A 24,899-nucleotide genomic window follows, 5' to 3' on the forward strand; every position below is an offset into this window, starting at 1 on the left:
CACACCTCTTCATTTAAGCTGTGCGAGAAAGAAATTACCCCCTCCCTTAAAACAACCTCAGTGTTTCCAGAGGAAGAGGGTCATTGGAGACTGGGCAGCAGGAGCCCCCAAGATGAGGATAGCCATCCTCTTGAGCCTTCTGTTCCACATGGCAGCTGCTTTTCACCAACTGTGAGTGATGCTGAACTTCTGTTATGGTTTCCTTCATGAAGTCTTGGTGGATGGACTACATTCCATGCCATCAGCTCTCATGCTTTCTGCTCTATCAGATCACGCCAACATGTAGCTGAGGCATTTACCTTGCATCCCATGTGTTAGCCTGACTCCTGTGAGTTAAAATACAAGTCACTTCTTTTTTTGTGTGGGGGGAGAGGGGCGCTCCCAAGTTATACCATAGGGTGCTTGCTTCAGCTGTTGCCGTGCCAGACCAAACCACTGGTGCCTAGACTGCAGGGTTATGAGGCCACTTCCTCTGAAGACTGCAAGGGATGGTTTTTGGGGAGTTCAGGTGGTAACTGGAGAAAGGGGTTTGAAAGAGATGTACTTAATCTCATGAAGCAGAAACTATTTCTGAAGCATCAGCAAAGCAATCCCTTTGCTGGATTCACTGTGGCTTTTGATCACTGACTGCAGGCGTGGCACGTTACTGAGGAATCCTGCAGTAGTGGGCTGCAAGCATCTCTTTTGCCTCTCTGAGCCCTCAACCTGACACCACCTCTGATGTCTTTTTCCCCCTGCCCCAGACATTACCTGGTGGTGATCCCTGCAGATCTCCGCTACCTGTCCACCCACGTTGCCTGCCTCCACATCACCTGTTACGAAGCAAAGCTTCAAATCAATCTGGTCCTGGAGCGCTCTGCAGGACACCAGCTCTTAGCACAACAAACCACCCAGAAGCAGAAGACTTTCATGTGCACCAAGTTCTGGGTGAGCTGCCTGAGGCATCACTGATTTTCCTTTCAGGAACTGTAAATCCCTTGTGTGACTCATGAACCAGGGGTGATGTGGACAGGGTCACTACTTTGCCTTGCAGTGAGCCTTACTAGGAGGGGGAGTGGATGGTGCCTAGGGATGTGTTGGCCAGCACAGGATCTGTTGGTCAGCACTGAATCTAAGTTTTAAATTGAAAGTCACATTTGTACCACGCTTCTGGATTCGTAAGAACAACACAGCTGTTTCCTTCTTGTCCATCCCAGGCCAGATGAAGCAGGTTTAGCTCTTTCTCTGAAGGACTTGTGCAGCTTCACAGCTAAAGCTTGGGGAAATGGTGGTTTGCATGGCATGCTGCAATTTCTCTAGGAGGTCAGACAGCAGCTCAGCTCTTTGGAGATACTGAAGTGCAGCTGGGTGGAAATGGATGCCCTTTGCTATTTTTACACAGCATATTAGAGCTGATTCATTGTTGGTGAGAAATTAACAACGATCTAGGATAAGGCAGACATGCCTAAACAGTATCCCTTCTATTACACAGTGTATTCTGTGCTGAGGCTGCTGGGCTTTTTGGCTGCTGGGCTCAAGAAGATCCTCTGGTTGTCTTTCCTAATTTGGCTTGCTTTCTTGTACATGCTGGGTAATTCTGAAGGCCTGCTAGCATTTGAGGCTGTGCTACAGCTTAGTCTCTCTCCTTTGGTTCTCTGCTACCATCTCCCACCTTTCTGATATCTGGCTACCTTTCTGACCAAATCTGAAGACTCAAGAGGTGTCAGGCACCTACTTGTCACCAGAGGCATAATCCCTTAGCCAGCAGGGAAAAGGACAGATTCCCTGACATGCAGGGCCTCCTGCTGTCATGTAGGACTGAGGGCGATCTGGATGTGACCTGAATTCAGGTATTGGAGGGGATGTCCTGGGACAGGTGGAGGGGAATTGGTTAGTTCCTCCACTTTACTCTCAATTCCTGCTCAGGCCCTCAGAAGATTACCTGTGGGCTGTGAGCTCTCCTCTCTCTGTATAGGTTGCACCTCCAGCTGCTGGCACAGAGGAGATTGCCACTGTCAGACTGATCATCACAGGCGAAGGAGTCAATGTCGAAGAGAAGAAAAAGGTCCTGATCCGCAAGGCCAGCAGTGGAACCTTCATCCAAACAGACAAACCCATCTATCAGCCAGGCCAGACAGGTGAGCAACCATGGGCCCTGTGGAAAGCCTGTGATTGACTGAAAGTCATGAGCAGCCCTAACAGAAGGTTTTGAGACAGTATCTCTTGTTGATATGATGCTTTCAGTGGGTGTAATGTCCATCTTGTAGTGACTGTGAAGTTTCATTGTCCGTGGTATCTTACACGTGGGGGTGTCTGTGTCAGGTGTTATCACAAACACGTATAGAATGGAGGCAGGAGCTGGGGAAACAGATCAGGGGTCTGTAGGGAAGGACTGATAAGTAAATACATCTGATAAAGATATTCCCTGATTTCAGTAAAATTCCGCGTCGTGACCCTGGATGAGGATTTCATTGCACTCGATGATTCGGTAAGCCAGCCCTGGGGGGCTGTGGAAAAGCCTACCTTGCCCCATGCATGGATCCTACTTCCTTTCTACCCTGATCACCTGCCAAAGCTCCAACTTTTCCACATTCACCCCCAGGCCTGATTCAATGAGTGTCCAGAGGAGAACTCAAGTAAATGCTGGTAACTCAGGGAAATGGCAGAAGTGTACATGTCTCACTCATCTGGGTAAACCGGTCATGTCAGCACAAGCGTGGGACATACTGATTCCTGACTGATGGTGTGATGTAGGGAGTGAATAGTTTGCAAGTCAGGTTCTCCTGGATGCATGGTAGGGAGGGTTGTTCTCAATCTGGCTCCTACAGGTTGGAACATGGGAAATTCTAATTAGACATTAGGACAAACTTTTTCATTGTGACTATGAACAGATACTGAAACAGCTGCCCAGAGAAGGCATTTTTCATCCTTGGAGACACTCAAAACGCAGGTGGAGAAGGCTATGAGCAATCTGCTCTAGGAAGACATTCTTCATCAGGGTGTTGGATGAAGTGACCTCCAGCAGTGCTTTCCAAACTATGTGATCTTATCCCTCTGTAACCCACTTAAGATTGCAGCTGAGTCAGAGCTCAGTTTGTTTGGGTAGTGGGTTTGCCTGATGGAGGACTCTGTGAGGAGGTAGTTAGCAAGCGCTGGGTGACCTCCAGACTGGCTTTTCACCTCCCTTTCTCTAGTCTTTACTGTAATGCACCCACTTGGTACTTATCCTTTTTGGTGACATTTGTTTTACTTGATATTGTTGCCAGTGCTCTAAATCTCCAAATCACTAGTTGTGCATCCTTCAGAGAGAGCTCTGCATCTGAAGTACTTTGTGTGTGTGGCTGGCATGTGTTTCTGTCTTCTAATGTTCTAATGTTTTTGCCTTTCTCTCTCCCCCAGATTTCCCTGTTTCTCCAGGTAAGTGATGTGGAAATCTAGTGCTCCAGTAATGCTGATGGCAGCCATTTCACTGGGCTATTCATGCTCAGTTCCTGGTGGATTTTACAGACTTCTGAGTGGAATAGGAATGTGAAGGTTTCTTAAACCAGCATGTTCCTTACAGCTTCCATTTTATGCACTTACTTGAGGTTATGCTACCAGTTACTTCAGTAGAATTCTGACTTGCCCTAGTTTTTCAAGACTATAGACAGAACAACTTGGACCTTTATGGGAAAAGTTACAGCTGTGGAAGCTTCTTCCTTGAGATTAGACTTTAGGCAAGTGTAGAAGGAGACTTGGATGCTGGGAGCAGAATCTGAGCAGTATCTTGTGTTTAAAATTTCTTGACTAGCCTATACCAAACCTGATTCCTTAGCAACAGAACCTGGTAGTCTGCAGCATTGAAATCCTGAAGCTTGGTTTCTATAGGGTGTGGATCAGTGAGATGCTGGAACAACTCATTCTTCCTTTCTTGTGGGTGTAGGATCCCAAGAACAACCAGATAGAGCAGTGGCTGAATGTGATCCCCCAAGATGGCATTGCAGATCTGTCCTTCCAGCTAAGTGAAGAGCCTCTGCTGGGGACATACGTCATCAATGTGACCAGTGCGAAAGTGTACGGCACCTTCTCCGTTGAGGAGTATGGTATGAGCACGTGGGGGCTGTGTCTGAGCTGCAGAGAGGACCTTGCACTCTTGATCCTAGAAGCTGGCTGCTTGTTCCATGATAACCATCCTGGGAGAAAATGGGAAAAGTCATAGCATCTGTCATATAAAAAAGTCTGAGCTGAGGCTCAGGAGAGAGACCATTTTTGGTCAGTGTGTGGGAGGAATGTTGTGCATGGCCCCAGACCTTTGACATAACTGATTCCTGCAGATCTCTGCATCAGACAAAACAAGGTCATTTATGATGGGCTTTTTCAGAGACTTTGAAGACCAGTGCTATCTCACTTCTCTTTTATCCCCTAACTAACTGTGTTGGGAGTCTTCTCTCTGTGAAAATAGCTGTCAGAAGTGCAAGGACAGGAACTTGTTTGGGCTTTAGTTTGGGCAAAAGCAATCAACCAGGGACCACACACAAATCTGTTAAAGAAACAATGGGAAGCTTCCCTTTCCCCTTCTCACCACCTTCCCTCTCCATTTCTTTGCTCTTATTCCCACCATAGTCTATCCTTGTGTTGGTTATCTGGAAAGGCTGTCCCTGGCCAGCATTTCCTACAGTTCTCTGTTTTTTTCCTTACAGTGCCACCAAAATTTGAAGTGACCTTTGAGGCACCAAATCAGGTTTATGCACTAGATAAAACCTTCCTGCTCCGGGTATGTGGCAGGTGAGGATTCTGCTTGAGGGGATGACCCTGTGTTTCTGGCCTAATGAGTACAAAATGGCTAGGTAACTGCGAGGAGCTTAGGAGGAGTTTACTACACTTCAGTTATGGCAGACCAGAATCTTCCATGGCAGCTGTTTGCACTGTGGTGCAGCACAAAACATTCCTATAACTACCCTTCTGATACTCTTAACACCCCTTTTCCAAAAACACCCCACAGGTGTCTACACACAAAACCTGGGGGAACGCCCTGCCCTTTGACAAGCAGCCATTTGTGGGGCAGAATATGGCAGGTGTTTGGTACTCATCTCTCTGCAGAACAAATTCATGGGAAATAAAGGGAGGTTTTTCCAGATCATGCCCTAGCAGAAGCCAGAGAGAGACACAAAAAGGAATTGCACCAGGTACCAGCTGAGGACAATGCTAGGGTTTATAGCCTCATGTCAAGGTCCTTTCTTAATGCAATACACTTTCTTAATCACCTGTGCTTCTGCTCATAAGATGATGTGTGCCTTCAGCATACCCTGGGGTTGTTGCAGGTGATGCTGATATAGAGAGCTCCATGCTGAGTCAGCACCTACAACACACTGGTTTCCCAGGATAGATTAGTTTGGCATTAATTATATCTCAGAGCCCTTAATCTCCCATTACTGCAGCGCCCTAGTCTGACCCTGCTCACTGAGGCCCAGGGCTCCTGGGCCTGCTGTATGGCTGCCACTTGTGTTCTGTACTGTTAGTGTCTGTGAATAACCAGTCTCTGGGCCTGAGCAAGGCAAGCCCTGTGTTCTCTCACTGTGTGTGACTAACTCTTCCTTTCTCTGCTCCCCCAAACAGACACATCTATGGGAAAAGTGTCCAGGGGATGGTTCATGTGAGCCTTTGTCAGAAGATCGCCCCGTTCCTGCCCAGTGCTTCAAAACCTGATCTCTGTCAGGAGTTCAGCAACCAGGTGAGATGCTTAGCAGGGGCTAGGCTGTATTCAGAGGCACTTGTGCTCAGCCCCAGAGTAAGGTGAGGTGGCTGGAGGCCTTAGCTGAAATAATAATGAGGTTACCCCATGGTTTTGGCTGCTTGGCAGTGGTTGCACACTATGTGCCTACTCCACACCCTGGACTGCTATGTCAAAAGTCAAGCTCCCTGAGAGTGGGGATCTTGCACTGCTGCTTCTGTGCTATCTGGGTAACTTCTAACATAAGTGCCTTGCTCAGATCTTGTTTCTTCTCTCTGTACTTGCAGACAGATGAGACAGGTTGCTTCTTCACAAATGTGAGCCTATCCTCTTTCAGCAGAGACTTTCGGTACTACCAGGACAGCATACTTGCAGAGGCCTCGCTGGTGGAGGATGGCACAGGTAACTCTGGAAGTGTCTCTGATGTCTGGAAAGAGCCATGTGAAGATGCACTAGTATTAGCAAGAACCCTGGAGCCTTTCAGGCTAGCAAGGGCTCTGAGCATTTTGAGTCCATTGGGGCCTGCCATCTAACCTCACGGAGCCACCAGTTCCTGATGGCATGACACTCCCCCCTGGTGCCCGGGATCTCAGGTGGTGAAGCTTAGGGGTCTCTCTAAGGGCTAGAAGTAAGTGGGAGGAAGATGACTAGATACCCAGAGCCCTGGGTAGATCATCTCCATGGTATGGAATGTGTGTGCAGCTGAGCATGTGCATCTGTGTTGCCAGTGGGTCACTCTGCAAGGGAACTGCTGAGGGTGCTTGACTTCCTTGCTCCCTCCCTTATGTTTCTGTCTCTCTGCTTTCATTCAGACACACGTGTCAATGCTTCCCACAAATTACTGATCTCCAAGATTAGCGGGATGGCCTTGTTTGACGATGTGAATTCTTACTACCACACTGGAGAGATGTACAGGGGGAAGGTAATTCCCAGTTACAGTCCTTTGGAGGGAAGATGGTAAGCAGTACCTTCACAGCAGCTGTTACCTAGTGTCTTGTCTGACCCCACCTCCAGCCAGGTCTCCCAGAGACAAAACTCTTGAATTGTCCAAAGTTGGAAAAAGATCCAAGATTGGTATTTGCTAAATAAGCCTTGGGGAGTGGCCACTATGGGGATCCATATATGGGGTACAAACCCAAAAATCTGGAATTGCATCAGCCAGGAGACCTTCTGCTGTGAAAGGGTAGAGAGCATGGGAGTGAATGAACACAGTGGTTCAGGTGATAATAGGAAGTTACCAGTAGCAGTGTTGATAATGTTGGTGGTTGGTCTTGCTCACCATGATGTTGTCAGATTAAAGTCATCGACTACCAAGGCAAGCCACTGAAGCACAAAGAAGTCCTCCTTGTAGTAAGCTGTGGAGAGCAGCAGTTTAAGCAGATGTACTTCACGGGGGATTCCGGGACAGCTTTATTTAGCCTGAACACGACTGGTTGGAACAGCACCTTGGCCTCCCTGGAGGTAAGTGAGTCTGTCTTGTTAGTGGGGTATATATGTATCTCAGAGCTGTTTCCTGCCCCACGGACATCTCCCCTGTTTCTTCTTGAAGGAAAGTAATTAAAACCTAAAACACCTCTGTGTGTTCTAGATCTTAAATCCCTCTGGATCCCAGTTTCTTTCCTTATGAACTCTCCACACAAGAGGCCTGATCTGAGCATCTTACCAGGCTACAGCTAGGGTGATTTTCAACTGATATGCTCAGCCAGAGAAATTAATTGGAAGGGTTGGGTTGTTTTTTTTTCTTTGTCTCACCAGGCAAGTGTCCTGCATCAAGATTTGGATAAAGAGCCTGGGTCAGTTGACCCAAGTTACCAGCGAGCCTCTCATTTCATCCATCCATTCTACAGCACCAGCAGGAGTTTTCTCTCCATTGCCCGTGTGCCGGAGACGATGCCCTGTGGTATAAAACAGGCTGTCCAGGTGGACTTCAGAATTTACCAGGAGGACCTGGAACATGGACCCAAGCGTGTCATTTTCTCCTACTTTGTGAGGTTCTGGGGAAGCACTAAGTGGGTGGTGGCTCAAGGCACAAGATCAGCAGCCTTCTGTGTGATAGATTTGGCTCGGCAGGACAAGTAGCTCATCCAGCCACCATGGGGCTGGATTCTGGTTTTGGTCCTGGGGCTGCTGTAATAGCAAGAAAAGCAGTGTGGTTTTGTGGGCACTGCACAAGTGCAGGGCAGGTATTTGGCTTACCTGTCCTCCCCCAAGACTCTTGATCCCCTCATCCCTCCCTTCTACCTGAGAGGGACTAAGGCTCATATCCTTCCCCCTACCATATTTGGTTTACCTGTCTTCCCCCAAGACTCTTGATCCCCTGAGCCCTCCCTGCTACTTGAGAGGGACTAAGGCTCATATCCTTCCCCCTGGCCCCATTTAATGTCCAGTTTCAGGGTTGCTTTGATCTGCACATTGGTCTCGAAGATTATCTAACTGGTATTCCTGTCCCTTTCTGTATTCTTCTTTAGGTCACGGGGAAAAGAAGGATACTTCATGCAGGTCAGAAGATTGTTTGGGTTGGGCTGCCAAGAAGTAAGTACACCCCACTGTTTCATGTCTAGCAAGCACTCAGCAGTCTGTGGCATCCTGTCTTATTTGGATCTGTGGCATGAGTCTCTCTGCAGTTTAGAGTTGGCTCACTGCTTTTCTGTTGCATCAGAGCAGCATGCCTGTCCAGCCTTCATGTTTCCTTTTATCCTCCTGCTTGGTACTGGCAGAACAATATTCAGCATTTCCCAGCCCATAGGCTCATCCTCTGTTTTCTTAATTTTCAAAGAGGTCTCCTTTTGCTGCCCCTGCAAGCAGCATGAAACTGCAAAGCCTTACCCTCTATCAAAACTCTCATGCTTTAATTTCAATTGTGTCTAAAAATGATCTTTGACTAGTTAGGGTGCCACAACTTAACAGTTTGATGGGTGTTGACTTACTGTTGTCTACTCTTTTTAAAGCCTAAATTATGGGTGCTTTGGCATAAAGATCACCTCACCTCTTTGTTAGTGATGGTGTGGGAGATGTTTGGTGATGGGAGGCTTTGAAAGATATCTGAGGCTCTCATGTGGAGCTAGGGTTGAACTCTAAAGAAGGGAAGAGTCTTTTTGGTCTTGAATACCAGATCCAGAGACTATGTTTCAGTGGTCCCAGAAATCTCCTTGATCTTGAAAGACTTGAGAAAAGGCATTAAACAGGCACATGCAGAATGGAAAAAGCTGATCAGAGTCCATTCTCACCACAAAATCTACTTTCTTTTCTTTTCTCTCTCCTCCATCTAGTGCTGAAGGGTTCCTTCTCCATCCCTTTTAACTTCAGCTCGATCTGTGCCCCAGCTCCAAGAATTGTTGTATATGCTATCTTCCCTAATGGAAAAATCATTGCTGATTCTGCTGTCTTCAGTGTCTCCATGTGTTTCAGAAATAAGGTAGGATTTTTGTCTGAGGCCAAATGTGTGAGTGTGTATGTGTCTGCTGCAATGGAAGGTGAGACTGAGGAATACCTAGTATGTGTAGCTGTGTGGGGGTTGCTGTCACGTGAAATGCGCTGTGTGGATGGTGAAGTGTGCTGTGATCTATGCAGGAAGTGCCTGCTGAGCATTGTGGGGGCTGCTGCAGTGTTTGGGAAAGGCAGAGAATAGCCTTGTCTGTCTCTGTGGGCTTGTATAGTGACTGCAACATGGCAGGATCACAGTAGCCCAGCACAGGTTGTTAGTGTGATTCCAAGGAGAGCTCTGGGCACCTCTCCCGCTCCATCAGACCCTTAGACTTGTTATTATGTGGTGTTGGGAAGACAGCTGAAAGTGGATGATGGAAGAATTGGATTTTACTGGCCATCCAGAGAGGGTCAAGTGCTTGTGGTGACATCCACAGGAATCACAGTCTTGGCTGTGTCTTGCACTACAAAAATGAACTTCTGAGGACTGGCTACTCCTGCTCCACAGCTGTTTATCTTCCACTGATAGTCAGATTCAGGCAAGAACCTGAAGTCCTTCAGGAAACTGAGACCAACACCACAAAGACTATATATATATAAGGACTAGGCTTATTTTTGATTTGGGACTCAAAAAGGAGCAGAAGGTCAGCTGAGTGAGTTATATAATCATGGCTGGCTGGTTGGCTGGGTAAAGAGTGTGCTGAGTTCTGACACAGGAATGTCTCCAGTATTGTTAGCTGTGCATGCTGCTGGTCCCCCCTCTGCCATTTTCCCTGTTAGAACATCAATTTGATGTTTTCTTTTTTAAAATACCTTCTAGGGGAGGAGAGAGGTCCTAGAGAGATTCCTCAGGTTTCCATCTAAGGCAAGTTCCAAGGACTTGCCTAGGATGGAAACTCTTCATGTACATCCCTTCCCTGCTCAGGAAGTGGTATAGTGGCCAGCAGCAGCAATGTCACTCACCTATTGCCTGCATTCTTCCCATCAAGGTGGAGCTGGGCTTCTCAACACCCCATACCCTTCCTGATTCAGAGGTTGGTCTCCACCTCCTAGCAGCTCCTGGGTCCACGTGTGCTGTCTGGGCTGTGGATCAGAGCAGCGTTCTGCCAAAGCCAGAAGAGCTCAGCAGCTCCTTGGTGAGTGAGCCTGCTCCAACTTCTTCCCTTCCCTTGTACTGACATGAAGGGGAGGGGGGCCAGACAGACAGACAGAGGCCGTTGCATCTGAGCAGAGCTTACCTCCCGAGGAACTCAAAGCACTGCCCAGAAGAATCAGCAGCGTTCTCAGTTTGGCAAGGGTGGGGGTGAGGGGACATGCATTAAAGAGGCTGAACACCACTCAGAGCGCTGGTGGTAAACGAGCTTCTGTTGTCCTGTCTTGTCTTCCCTTCAAGCTTCTGTTGTCCTGTCTTGTCTTCCCTTCGGCGGTTCGTGCCGGCTCTGTTAGAGGAGAGCCAGGGAAGAGTGACAGTGAGCCTGGGCTTTCTGGCACACGCTCAGGCACCGTAGCCAGCAACAATTCAAGCAGGCCTTGGATGTATGACAGGAAGGGAATGCCAGCTTTTATTTGTGATGATTTTTTTCCCCCTCACCCCCTTGCTTTTTCTTCCTTTCCCAGATCTACGGGCTGTTCCCATCTGTTTCTAAGGCCGGGTATCCTCGCCAAGTGTCTGACGATGATCCTTCATGCGGCTCCCTGAATTCTGAGGAGCCCGATGTGTTTACAGCATTCAGGGTAAAAATGGTTAATTTGGTGGGTTGGGGTAATTCATGAAGAGAGGGAAACGTGGCCCTCTGATTCTACCAGTGTCCTAGGAGTGCTGTTACAGGCAGTACAGGGAACAGGCCCAGTTTAGGCCCTTGCAACTCACTACTTGTTTGAATAAGTGACTTGAAATTGTTGACCAAGAAGAATTTTTTGTGTGGTTCCTGCACTTCGGTTGTGTGATTCAGGATGCCAAGGATGAGTGGTTACTTTCATTGGATTTTTCATTCTCTGTTTAATCTCCATAGCATGAGCAATTGCCCTGTATAGGCTGAGAAAGCACAGTACCTGAATGACCATGTGTTTGAAAAGGAATAAACTTAGCTGGCTCAGGCCAGATGAATCAGCTCAGAAGACCTTTTTCTGATCATTGCTGAGGATCCAAATAATTCAGTCTTAAATGAAGCGAGAGAATACTTTGCCAAGCCAGAGGACAGCCAAGCCCCCACTGTGTTAGGGGACAAGAAGGCACAGAGTAGAGAGCAGAGGGGAGAGGACAAGCTTTTAGTGCATCAGTTGCTTTTTGATTTTTTATATTTTTTCCTACAGGAAATGGGTTTGAAAATTATGTCCAACACCAATATCAGGAAACCCAGAGTGTGTCCAACCACTCCATCAACAACTACACTGCAGGAAACAGCAATATTTACTTCCAGGCCCATGTTGATGTTTGCACAGCCCCATAAAACATCTAACAGTAAGCATTTACCAAGTTTCTTCTTACATGGGATGCTCAGTTTTCCAGGTGAAAGCAGACCTGAGTTTGAACTGAGGCAGTACTTGCTGTAATTGCAAATGGAGGAGCAAGATTATCCCTGGCTTTAAACCTGTTGTGCTAGTGTGAGGCTGCCTGGGGCTCACAGCTTCTGGCTCTGAAAAGTTAGTCAGCTGTCTGGATCCCTCCTTATCTCTGAGGTGAGGGGAATGGTTGTCCTTCCATGTCCTTCCCATGGTGCCTACAAATGCAAGTAAGGCCCACAGCACCTCTGCTATTTGAGGCAAGAAACGTTAAAATTTGGGATAGCACCTTCGGTTTGAGTGTTGTGCTTCTCAAGACCTGAGTAGATGACCTGTAGCCTGAGCTGGTGTGGAAGCCCTCTGATCTGTATCAGAGCCTGAGGACCTTTTGGTCACTAGGTCTTTGTTATTTCCAGGAGAGCATCTGACCACATCTACCTATCAGCCCGCCATGTTTTCCCATGTATTTTCAGCTGAAGAGAAAGTACACAAGCAGTTCCCCAAAACCTGGATGTGGGATTTGTATTCTGTGGGGTGAGTAAACTGAGCAGTGGGGCCTAGTCTAGGTGGCTTAGCGTGACCAGGAATGGCAGCAAGTACAACTGGGTTTAGATCATAAGCTGCTGAGGAAGATGTCTAAGGACATATATCATGGAGCTTATACCTGTCAGGCCATCCGGTACTGGATGATCCTACAGAAGTATTGTCCATCCACAGGAAGTGGGAAGAGAGGAAAGCAGGCAGGATGCAGCACAACAGCTTGGTTTACTCCTGCACTCTAGCTATGGTAGTAGCCATGTGGGACAGCATTTCCCAAACTATGCTCACAGGATGTACCTTGGGTTGCAAGGGAAGCTGATCTACACAGAAGTCCTTAAAAGGACTAGGAGTTGTGTACTGTGAGGAAGGGTCAGTGAGTACACGGGGTCTGCCTTTTGGAGATTTTTTTCATCTCTGACTTCAAGAATTTATCTGGAGTCTGCTCAGACCAGATGTCCCCATATCTGCCTTCTCCCACCGTCACTGTCCTTCCAGTTATGTCCATCTCATCACTCCCCAGCAGCAGTTATCTCCTGTGTGATTTATCCACCAAACTGATCTGCACAGCCAAAGGTGTCTGTGTTGTATGTGTTGCCTTTCTGTATGTGCCTGGCAAAAGTGAATATCTCAGTTATTGCAGTCAAATACTGTCATTCTAGGGCTGGTTTTATGTCTGCTGTGGTAGCAGCCATAGAACAGTCTGTGCCTTTCAGAAGTTGTGATATGGGCACAAGGCAAGCCTCTGCCCAGTCTTATGTTGGACTTTAAGCTGTCAGTGTCTCACATAAAGGTGAATGGCTGTATTTGTCTCTTCTGCTAAGTTTTACTGATGCTGAGACAGTCATGTTGCTCTTCTCGTGTCTGGTTTTCCATCCCTAGACCAAAGAAGAATAAAACTGTTGACATCTGTAGAGCATTTTTAGGTGTGCAAGGTGCACATGCTGGCTGAAAAAAACACTGAGTGTGATTGATGGTATCTTGCAGCCATGTAACATATTGTCAGAAATGCACTGTTGATATAAACACCTGAGGCAGAGATCCCTACTTTTACAAGGACCTACTTGTGACCCTACAAGGGCTGTAAGTTCAGCAGAGGTGAGGGGTTAGACTGAGGTTAGGTGATGGGGTGCGCTGGAGAGAATGGCATAGACCAGGTGACCTGGTACTGTGCATAGCAAGATGCATTTAAATGCTTCTGTTGCTTCTCCCCAGTCCCAGTGGGAACAAGAATGTCACTGTCACTGTGCCCAACACCATCACAGAATGGAAAGCAGGGATGTTCTGCACAGGACGTAATGGCTTTGGACTTGCTCCAACCTCCAGTCTGCTTGTTTCCAAGCCGTTTCTTGTGGAGTTCACAGTGCCATCTTCTGTGATCCAGGGTGAGACCTTCACCTTGAAGGCCATAGTTTTCAACTACCTGCAGCATTGCATGAAGGTAGGTGAGCTCTGATAGGCTCTGCAAGAAAAGCAGGGTGTGGGAAGGTAGGAGATGGCTGAAATCTGTGGCTCATGATGTTTATCTTGTTCTCACCTGCCATCCCTGCTGCCCCTTCAGATCCAAGTGACCTTGAAGAAGTTTGCACACTTCCAGCTGAAGCCATGCAAAGACTGTGTCTACAGCAGCTGCCTGTGTGCCAACGAAGCGAAGACCTTTCAGTGGAGCATCACAGCTGAGCAACTAGGTGAGAAGAACAAGGAGAGGTGGGATGGGACCAAGGTGGGGATGTTTTGTAAGAGCTGATGGGGAGAAAGGTGTTGTTTGCCCTGTTAACCAGAGGGTACTTGTTTGCATTCATCCTGAGGTCACGATTACTCACCGGTCTGTGCTAGGAGGTACAGAATCATGTAGGGCTCTGACCCAACTTTTCATTGTCAGCATGTGACTTCTATGGTATTAGTGGGAAGTGCCTCCTCATAAACTGTTTTATGCACCTAACTGTGTGTTAATTTTCAGGGCTCATGAACATCACCCTCACCACAGAGGCTTTGGCCACTGAAGAGCTCTGTGGTGAAGAAATACCGTTTGTCCCAAACCAAGGACAGAAAGACACGATCACCAAACTCCTCCTAGTCCGGGTCAGACAAACTCTTCTGTTACCCAGACCTAAAAGTGGGCTTTGTGCAGCTCCCACATTTTGTGCAGGTTATTTTTGGGTGTTAGCCCTTGCTATTAAAGGTGCAGAATTAGGATCTCAGGGCCTGAGCTGGGTCCAACCATGAGGGCTGATGGATGTGGGAGGTGGAGGGGTATCCTCCACTTCATACCATGGAAACCTTTAAACACATGCACTCTTTAATGTCCTCACTCCTGAGCTATCTGCTGAAATCTCACAGCAGCAGTTTAACAGCCATTCAGAAGTTATGATGTGTTTTCTTATCTGAAATGGAGAAGATTGTCAATAATTTACATTTTTTCATGTTAAATGATGTTACTGCTCTCCAACCTGAATCAGGATTTTGTCCATATCTATTTCCAACCCACTTGTGATCCTGTTTCTCTCCTGTGTGCTCATTATAATGCTACTTCTTTGTGCTCCAACAGCCAGAGGGAGTGTTGGTAGAAAAGGCTCACAGCTCCATCCTGTGTCCCAAAAAAGGTAAAAGGATTGCTTCTTTCACCCTGCTCCCTCCACCACCAACCACCCTGCTGCCCAACCACCTCCTGGTTCTTTCCACTTGTTGAAATATTTTCTCTGTCAATATGGCCAAGCGATAGAAGCACACTCTGTGGTGCCAGCTAGAGCTTCCCTTGGGTAAGATGTAAGGTCCAATCTTTTAGCATTAACATCCCTGACACTGAAGGCTTGAGGCCTTTGTGGTAATAAAACCAAACTGCTGAACATGGTAGAGCTGGAGGGCATGATTTGGAATTGCTGCTCCTGCCTTAAATTGTCTGGTGGGTGACAGGGCCATTAGTGGATTTTTGAGAGCGTGAGGTGCATTGAGAAGACACACCTGCAGCTGAGCTCTGAAATGAGATGAAGTAACTTTTGTAAAGAAAAGAAGGAATGTGGTTTTGGTCACACAGGGTTCCCAGGAGAAGATCCTCTCAGCCTTTTTAGAAGGTGCAGTCACAATGAGGTTGATGGAGGGAGATGAGGATGGAATAGGACAGGGATTTGGAGGTGATCCTCAACCTCTGTGACAGAAAAATGGGGTGTTAGCAGACAGCAATCTTGAACGGTCTCTGGGGATTTTGAAGGCTGTTTCATTAGAATCTCTTTCTTTTTGTCTTCCCCACACCCCACTGGTATCAGGGAAACCAGCACAGGAGTCTGTGTCCCTGATGTTGCCAGTAAATGTGGTTGAAGGTTCAGTCAGAGCCACCGTCTCGGTCACAGGTAAGTAATTCAGCGATGATAATACCTTTCCAAATCCCATATCTCTGAATTCAGCCCTAAGAAGGCCCAAACCCAGCACCTGGCTGTGTGAAGGGACCAGTGGGACTGATAAGCTGTTGCCTCACACTGCTGTGCTGGGGTTAACTGCTGCTGCTCTGGGAATGGGTCACAGGTAGGAGGAGGCAAATCCCCAAACCTCCTGGCAGGAAGTGGTCAGGATGCCTGTGCTCCGTTCCAGGTGACCTCCTGGGGACAGCACTGCAGAACCTGGACCACCTGGTGCACATGCCCCATGGCTGTGGGGAGCAGAACATGGTGCTGTTTGCCCCCGTTGTCTATGTGCTGCAGTACCTGGAGAAGACGAGGCAGCTGACCCCTGAGATCAAGGAGAGGGCGACAGGATTCCTGCGCAATGGCAAGGACAACAGACCCACCTTGCTCCTCTGCCTACCCCTGTGCCCAACCTATCAGTGACTGCCTACTCCCCCCCTCCACAGCACTCAACCACTTTTAACATTAACACCACCCCATTCCCTGCACAGTGATCTCGCTGCAAGTCTGAGCACTGACATCCTATCCTGCTTCACAGGGTACCAGATACAGCTGCAGTACCAACACCCTGACGGTTCCTACAGCGAGTTTGGTACCAAGGATGAGTATGGTAATACTTGGTAAGTCCTGGGCTCTCTCCCTGCCATGCACCTGCTGTTCAGCAGCCTGGAGGTAGGCAGCTTCCTGTATCCAACACTGAAGCCTTTCCGTCCTACTGGACCCAAAGTGTTCCAAAGCTTGGTGGGCTAGGGCACCCCACTAGTATGCAGCTGTCCTTGGGATGAACTGCCCTTGGACCAGCAAATAAGGAATAGTAGAACAACAGGTGAGGAGACACCCCCCCAGTTTTAAACTCCCACTTCTTTTTTTTTCCCCTCTCAGCTTCTGCTTAGATTCTTTCTTTCCACTCGTTCTTCCCTCTCATTCACTCTCCTTCTCTTTCTCTCTTCCCTCATGCCTTTTTTTTTTTCCCCTTTGTTCTCTCTCAACTAGGCTGACTGCATTTGTGGTTAAATGTTTTGTCCAAGCCAAGTCATACATTTTCCTGGACAATAGGATCATCCAAGCTGCTCTTATGTGGCTGGAGTTCCACCAGCTGCCCAATGGTTGCTTCAGAAATGTGGGCCAACTTTTCCACACAGCCATGAAGGTAGGAACCAGAGTACCTTGAAGGACAACTCCAAGCAGTTCTTGCCAAGTGTGCTGGTAATTGTTCAGCTCACTTTCCTGCATTGTTCTGCTTTCCTGTGTGGGAACAAGCCAGGGATAGGTGGGACCTTTACTGAAAAGCTTAGGTCTTTGTGTGTTAACTTTCCCAGTTTTGTGGATGTTTGTGCTTTTTGTAGGGAGGTGTGGATGGGGAAGTTCCCTTGGCTGCCTATATCACTGCTGCATACTTGGAGGCAGGAGAGTCACCAGAGGTAAACACTGGGATTCTTTGCCATGTTCTTACTTTAAGGTCTGAATCCTGAAGAACTCAGTGGTGCCACTCATGCTGACAACAGAGTTTCTTGGAGAGGCTTGTGAATCAATTAATAGGGTGGGGGAGGAAAAAGCCTCAGCTGTCCCTTGTTGAGACCATTGCTGACAGGGGAGAAGGTGATGTTAGACCGCAGAGAGCCACTGGAGTTCATGGCTGGATACTCTGCCCATTTCCCAGGCATTGGCTGCTCACTCCTGCTCCCTGCCTCCATCCTCCCACCCACTGATACTATACACAGCTCAGAGCTAGTGGTGAGTTGTTAGGGAGAAGAGGCTAGTGTAGCTGCTCCCACAGTCATGTAAATAGCCATGATAACCTTTGTGATGTGTTTTAGTTTCCCAGAAAGTGGAAGTCTGGGAAAGGAGTGCTATAGGGAGATGCATGTTGTGAAGTAGGACAGGTGGCATTGCACACCTAAGTAATATCAAGAGGGGATTCTTACAAGTGCTAAAGATCATAACTAATTACTCTGTGGTATGGGCAGTTAAAAATATTGTCAATTTGATGTGGAAGTGATATTGCTATAGATTTTGGCAAGGAAAATTCTCTGGAAATAAAAAAGAGCAGTGGTTTTCATTGCAACTGAAAGAAAGGACTTAGGGAAAAAAATGAGACATGTGGAAATTAACATTTTTTCTGGCAACGGTTGTCCTTCAGGTCACCTTTTATCACCATAAGGACAATGAACTGTTGAAACAGATTGCCTAGAGAGGTTTGGTTGTCTCCATCACTGAAGGTTTTCAAGACCTGACGGGATAAAACCCTGAGCATCCTGGTCTAATCTCATAGCTAACCCTGCTTTAAAATGGAGATTGGATTAGAGACCTTCAGAGGTCAGGTCCCTCACAATCTGAATTACTCTATCATTTGGTAACTCTATGAACTGTCTGAGTTTTGGCTGACTTTCATGAAGGAGGCTTTTCATGAAAGTAGGTAACAACATATGACATACTCTGCTGCAGGGTGAAACAAGAGGAAGAGGACCTTCATCCTGGTAGAAAATTAATAGTTTGTTGTAGGTCTTAGGAGCCAGTTTTGTCATTTGGGAAGGAAAGCAGAGGTACTGAGAAGAGAATAGACTGTGCTCTAAATCCATGAATAAAATCCTGGAATGGACACAAACAGGACCTCAAATCAATTTTCATGATCAACTAGTGGAAATCACTCTGTCCTGAATGCATCCACAGAGGGTGACAGTGCCCTGATAGTTGTGACAGAAAATCCAGGCTAGCACAAGGTGTAGAAGACCTCATTGAATTCCTTATGCTCTAGAGAAGATGCCAGTGGTATTAGCTCAGAGAGGATTGTCCATGGAGTGAGGAATGCTTCGTTGCAGAAGCAGGCTTGTTCTGTGAAAGTTAGCAGACAGTGATTCAGTTGGGCCCACATGCATAAACCATTGCTTGAAAAAAACTGTCGTGATAATGGAAGGTGCTCAAAGGTATCAGCAAGCAGGTAAAAATACAAGTCTCACCCCAGTTCTCCAAACCTCAGCGAAGGAGTTTGCTGAGCAGGTTTGTAGGTAGATAAGGGAAAGAGGTTGGAGATGTTCTACACTGTCCTGGATGAACTTACATGAAAGAGTGGTTTGTGCAACAGGAAAACGCAGGCAGATGCAAACAGCGCTCTCCACCCGTTCTGTGCTGGGGACTGATCTCTTGGAGCAAGACAGACTGTTTATGGTGGCTGCAAATACAAATGGCATGTTGTGGAGAAGCAGCTTCTTAGTTGGCAGGTGACTGCTCCTGAGGAAACTAAATGCACTTAACGCTGCTATTGTCAGCACCAGGATGAGCACAGCAAGTGTGAAAGTGCTTCCAGTGGAGTGGTACTCTCGTTTCTTGTGCTGGTTTCACCAGAAAGCACCAGAGCCAGATGAGTTTGGGATGTCAGACTGTTCCTAGACAAGGTATTAAGATGTATAATAACAGTCAGCACTTCAAGTGTTTTTCACTTGAATTGCAGCAGTTGTAGGAACACTAGTGCTGTTATCTCTACCTTAACTGCCTGGCAAAGTGAGAGATTTAAGAAGGAAAAGGAATAATAAAGGAGCCCCTGAACAAATTAACGCAAGTGATACCAGGGTTACCGTGCTGCTGGCAGCTACATTTAAGGGCAAATAGAAAAGTGGGGCTTTTGAAATTATTGAAGCTGAGCTTACTGCTTCTGTTGGGCTTCAGTAAGAGAGAACAACCAAAAAACAGTTGGATCCTGGGAACCTTTGGTGCTCCATGAGTAGATGACTTGAGCGTTTCTGAGAATTGGTGACTTCATCCAGGATTACTACTTGAGTATCTAGAGAGCACAAAAATGACACAGACATAACCTTTTTCTCTTTTCTAGAAGGGAAATAAGTGGAGAGTGTGTCACGTATCAGAATAAATCCTAAATGTAACCCTTGTGTGATCCTTACCACCAAGAGGCCATTGGAAGAGGGGGAACCACAAAGTGTTGTAGATGCACACAATCACTGCCAGCCTTTGGTTCCTGTTTGGAATAGCATAGCTGAATGCTGGAATACAATATTGCTGACACTAGTGGGTTTGCTGCTTCATGCCAACAGCAGCACTGGTGTTCCAGGGGAAACTGAAGATCCCAGTGACCTTGTAAGGCACTGTAGAGGTGAACTGGAGGCAGTAATCTTGGTCAGCAGGCCGGGTATCAGCATTTGCAATTATGTGTTTTTGGTCTCCTGTTCAGGCTTGGAAAGTGAGAGGTGGTGGTGTTATTCCAGCAGTAAGGCTTTTGTTTCATTGAGAGAGCACTGCTGAAACCCACGACCTGCTCAGGAGGGTCTGTCAAGCACCTGGCACCGAGGGCTGGAGATGCTGTGTACCCATGCTGCACTGATACAAAGAGAGTGTGGGGTTGAGCAGAGACACCTGGGGGGATTTAGGGGGGGGGCTTTCTGTGCAAGCATACACTAATGCATCCTTCTGCGCATCCTTCTGCTTGTGTGCCTCAGTGTTTGCCTGCCTCACGTCTGTTTGTGTGTCATCAACACCCGTTTAACTCTCCTCTGTAGAGTACAGTGGTGCGCAAAGCTCTGGGCTGCATCGCTCCTTCCTCTCCCAAAACTGCCAGCACCTACACCCAGGCCCTGCTGGCCTACACCTTCGCCCTGGCCAAGGACTCTCAACGCACACAAGAACTACTCGATACACTTGATCAAAAGGCAATCAGAGCAGGTACGGGAACCTCGGCCTCAGGTGAACACCAGAGGAGGGACAAGTGACCTTTCTGAGCACTTGGTTACTTGCAGCCTTGCAAGGACCACAACTTCACCCATTAGGTCCTTCAGCAAAGAGAGTTTTCAGACAGAGAGACTACAAACTCAAGGAACGTGCTGGAAATACTGTAGTGTGGCTGCTGATGTCCTTCAAACCTCTCATCCTTTTCTGGTACCCAAAGTGGAGGTTGGGCTCTGACAGAAATGGGCTTTTTTATGCAGGACTGCAAAGCACCAGAGAGGGAAGCAAGCTGTCAAGCAGGCCTGGTTAGTCTCTGATGCCCCCCAGGACTGGCTAGTGGGTAGATAGCTAATGTCAGATAGTGGGCCTGGCAAACAGGACAGTGGAGAAGTTGGATGTCTGGAAGGCACTATGTATGCAGATTATTGGCATATTAGTTTTTGTGTATCACCTTGGTGTGCAGTATGGAGTATTGGGCATTGCAAAATCCTTGGGATCGCAGTTCACCCAGTGACATGTTGATCCAGCCAAGAGGTATTCACTCGATGGTCTTTGCAGACACAAGCCACTGTGTCTTGGGATTTCTTTCCTGATGCCCCTTGATGCCATCTACCCCATTCCTTTCCCAGGTGGGCAGATCCACTGGAGTCAGAACTCATCCAAGCCCAGACCCAGCACCAGCCCTTGGTCACAGCCACTGTCTCTGGATGTGGAGATGACAGCCTATGTCCTCCTGGCCCTGCTTTCCAAGCCAAATGTCACAGGGTCTGATCTCACCACAGCCGCCGGCATCGTTGCCTGGCTCACCAGGCAGCAGAATGCCTATGGAGGGTTTTCTTCAACACAGGTAACTCATGGCTGGGGAAGGGGATGCTGCACTATCTATGCATCATTTATGCAAGTGTAAATGCTTTGAGGAGAGGAGCTGTGATGGTTTAGGCCTGGCTGGAGGCCAGCAATGACTCTGGCCTTGAATCGGCCCATGTTTAGTCTCTGGGGCCTGCAGAAAGCTTCTAGCTGCTTCTTGCAGCAGACATCTTTGCAGCCCCCCCTTCTCTACCAGTACCCAGCTACACAAAACTGCAACAGGAGCCCTTGTTTATGGGGGTCCTCAGAACAGCAAGTTCAAGGGCCTTTGGGTCTCAGCGTTTGGGTCTCAGTGTAATTGTTTCTTCCATTTCAGGACACAGTAGTTGCCTTGCAGGCCTTGGCGAAGTATGCGGCACTGACGTACAGCGAGAAAGGGGTTGCGGAAGTGAGGGTGAGGTCTCAGAGAGGCTTCCGGAGGAGGTTCCAAGTCTCCTACCAGAACCGACTACTGGTGCAGGAAGCAGCACTGACAGAAGTCCCGGGAAGGTTCTCAGTGCAGGCCGACGGGAGCTGTTGTGTCTTTACCCGGGTAGGTTCTCGCAGACCCTGCTCTGACAACCATCTGCTCATTGTCTTATCAAACCCAAAAGTCTCCACTGAAGCTCTATGGAAGGAAATTGGCATCAACTGAGCTTTAATCACAGGCTACTGTCAATGCAACAAACCTGTGAGTGGTAGGAGACAGAGACGGAACGTGTCCGAATATGAGGACAGTAATGCTTCCTTGGCTTTCAGGGTGCTGGAGGATGGAAGTGTTGTATAGTGGTCTCACTGCTGTGTGCCTGACTTGCACAGCCTCAAGGAGAAGGGTGAGGAGAAGGACTCCCAGCTGGAAGGATCATGGGAGGTTTCCAATCTGAGTGACCTTTATTTTGGGTACTGGGATGAGTGTGCTCTCTACGTATGGTTTATTCAGTCACTGTCTGGGGTCTGATCTCAAGGATTAGTCTGCTCAGTGGAAAAAAAAGATGATAGATGATGTTGAACTAATTACCCATGTCTTTTTGTCTCTCCCTGCAGATGGTGCTGAGGTACAACATGCTCTCTGCGCAAGTCTCCACATCCTTTGCATTGAGAGTGAAAACTGAGCCAGTCAATTGCACCAATGATGATGCACACTCTGTTACTCTCTATGTCAATGTCAGGTGACTCTAAAGACACATCTCCTCTTGGGAAGGAAAGCCAGGCCTGTCTGGACAGCTGAGGGGTACTTCTTGGCTGCAGTGGAAGCACCAGGCAGTTTCAGCAGAAGGTCAAGATGGAGAAGGAAAGAGAGAAGTGTCTTGGGGGAAGGGAAAATGTTTCCAAGGCCTTTGGTTCTTGCTAGGGAGAGGAGTGCAAGTAGCCATCTCAGGTTGGAGATGCTCAGAGTAGTGCACCATGTGAGAGGGAGCAGTGACTGCCTTGGTCGGGCTGGGCTGCCTGGCTCAGGGTCCTGCACACAGGGTATGACGCTGTGGGGAAGGGGAAGCTGGGAGAGACCTTTTTTATCTTCTGCCCCAGGTACACTGGGAAGAGATCCACTTCCAGCATGGTGATTGTGGAGGTGTCCCTACTGTCTGGATTTGTCCTGGCTCCAGAATCCGGGATGTCTGTAAGTAGCCTGGAATTGGATGGTGATGTGACGTCAGTGGGACCGTTCATGCTCAATGAGAGGGGGAGGTTGCACAGGAGGATGTTGACTGTCTCTTGAACAATCTCACCATCCCTTCCCCTCTGCCACATGACAAACATGTACACGTACTGTTGACCCTCTGTGCCTTAACAATGGTGATTCTTCTGGCCAGTTCACTTAGCATATCCTTGACAGCTAAGTAGCATAGGCTCCTGTCCTTGGGTTTTGCAGGAACTGAGTGGCCCTGCAGGGAGGTCAACCTGAAGGGCTAAGAGCCCTAAATAAGTTTGGAAGTGGGTGAATGAGAAACTTGCCTACTCAAGCTTAGAATTACCTTGCTGGGATGTCTTACATTCGCTTTTCAAAAGACCCAACTAAATTGCTGCTTCTGCTCTCCTGTCCTAGCTGCAGCATTGGCACCCTGTGAGAAGAACCGAGACAACACAAGGAGGTGTTGCCATCTACTTGGACAAGGTATGTGTGCACTACTAGAGAAGCTGCTGGAGTGGACGACCGTGGCAGAATTGTGTGTGGGATCCAGGACTAGGCTAGCAGAGCAGAATATTCAAGATTCATCTTGAAGTCCTGCTTTTGACTCCACAGACTTGTTACTGGGGATCAGCAATATCAAATTTAGGTGAGGAATAAAAAGAAGAGCTTGTAAGTGAAGTTTTATTTGCTCCTCTACTCCAGCTGAGCCATATCTCTGAGACGTATGTCCTGCATCTGGAGCGGGAGATTGGGGTCACCAACCTGAAGCCAGGTCATGTCAAGGTCTATGACTACTACCATCCAGGTGAGTGTGGAACCATGGGGTGCCAGGGCTGTCTGGGTGTTTGCACTTGCCGCTGTACCAGGATAACTTAAATCTCTCCTGTCTGTTGCAGAGGAGCAGGCCATGGCTGAATATAATGTTTTGTGCAACTGAGGTAGGTGTTGAGTCCCCTCCTCAGCCCTTGTACAGACCTAGCAGCCTTGTGATGTTTCCTCTGCAACCCAGCCACCTCTTTCTGTCCCAGAGGAGCCCTGGGTATCTCTTATTCAGCATGGAATCATTCATCTAGGAGCATATCTGGAATTCCTTAGGCTTCCAGGGACTTTAGTATCTGCCTTCTGTTTTCTGGATTTTGGAATGTAGTCTTTGCTGGATTGCCCCGTAGGCAGGACACGAAGTGTTTAACATGTGGCCATGCTGCAAAGGACTAGTTGTGCATTCTCTGGCACTCTCTGCAGTGCTACCTGGGCTGGTATAGCACATGGGACTGCCTGTCACCTGAGTGGCAGTGCTCGTAGATGGTTTGTGCTGTTCCAGGAGAACTCCCAAGCAGAATTCGTGGTACTGGTTTCAGTTTGCACTGTTTGGTCATGGAGAGCCCCACCTCTTCTTGGGAATGGTCTGAGATAAAACAAGATGAAACCAGAGAAACGTTTTCCTTTAGAGTCCTTAGTGAGAGACTGGGCTCCCTAGCTGTTAGCACCTCAGAGTTAATAACTTGGGTCATATTATTTGTTCACTGGGTTACTCCCTCCATCTGCTCTCCTTTCTCCAAGGACTTGGTCTGCTCCCTTACTGTCCACTGTTTTATCCCACAGGCATCCCCCTAGCACAAGATGCCCGAGGACAGCAGGGCTGCTGCATTGTTGCTTCTGGTATGATGGGGTGTGTGTGTCATCTGGACAGTCACATCTCAGTGGGCTGGGACAAACCTCCAGTTGCATTTCAGGACTAAACCTAGCCCAAGCCATCCTGCTCACCCTGACAGCCATTTCCTGGTGAATCCTTTGGGGTGTCTGATTAATTCTGATCGTTTCAATCCAGGGATTCTTCTCACTCGAAAATGAAAATAAAATATAGGTTGCAAATCTGGGTACTGTGGTGTGTGCTTGAACTCCGTGACAGAGGATGGCCTTGGAGGAGAGAGCAGAAGCAAACTCTCAGAGAGTGTGTAGCTAAACTCTGCACCTGGCCTTCTTCCAGCACTGGATTCCCCCCAGCAGTGCTGTGGCCATCAGTGTAGGGAGAGGGCTCCTTGGCCTGTGTAGAGACTGGTCCCACTGAGCCTCAGCTACTGAATGCAGATGTAGCTGAGCAACAACGTCTTGGCTGATTCTGCGCTTCATGCAGACGTGAAGTAAAATCTACCCTGCCATGTATCTCATGGGTCAGCTTCTCTCCTCTTGGCACAGAGAG

The 24,899-nt window shown here is 48.0% G+C and overlaps 1 protein-coding gene across 1 annotated transcript; it reads left to right on the plus strand.

The window, feature by feature from the left end:
- Positions 1 to 112: 112 nt before the first annotated feature.
- LOC311192676 (alpha-2-macroglobulin-like protein 1) lies at positions 113 to 23,636 on the plus strand (the record flags this gene model as incomplete). The annotated part of the gene is made up of 35 exons (XM_084265208.1): positions 113 to 171; positions 744 to 927; positions 1,955 to 2,117; positions 2,415 to 2,467; positions 3,379 to 3,396; positions 3,902 to 4,061; positions 4,659 to 4,743; positions 5,575 to 5,689; positions 5,977 to 6,091; positions 6,502 to 6,611; positions 6,983 to 7,150; positions 7,445 to 7,675; positions 8,158 to 8,221; positions 8,959 to 9,104; positions 10,102 to 10,248; positions 10,730 to 10,846; positions 11,426 to 11,573; positions 12,031 to 12,148; positions 13,367 to 13,592; positions 13,713 to 13,839; positions 14,112 to 14,233; positions 14,700 to 14,754; positions 15,415 to 15,498; positions 15,737 to 15,913; positions 16,088 to 16,169; positions 16,543 to 16,699; positions 16,896 to 16,970; positions 20,058 to 20,220; positions 20,853 to 21,070; positions 21,407 to 21,622; positions 22,114 to 22,238; positions 22,597 to 22,687; positions 23,114 to 23,182; positions 23,402 to 23,504; positions 23,596 to 23,636. The coding sequence occupies 35 exons, from the start codon at positions 113 to 115 to the stop codon at positions 23,634 to 23,636; spliced, it is 4,332 nt and encodes a 1,443-aa protein (XP_084121334.1).
- Between the last annotated feature and the right edge of the window lie 1,263 nt (positions 23,637 to 24,899).

The sequence above is a fragment of the Gallinula chloropus genome (genome assembly GCF_964237585.1).
Source record: "Gallinula chloropus genome assembly, chromosome: 1".
Lineage (NCBI taxonomy): Eukaryota > Metazoa > Chordata > Aves > Gruiformes > Rallidae > Gallinula > Gallinula chloropus.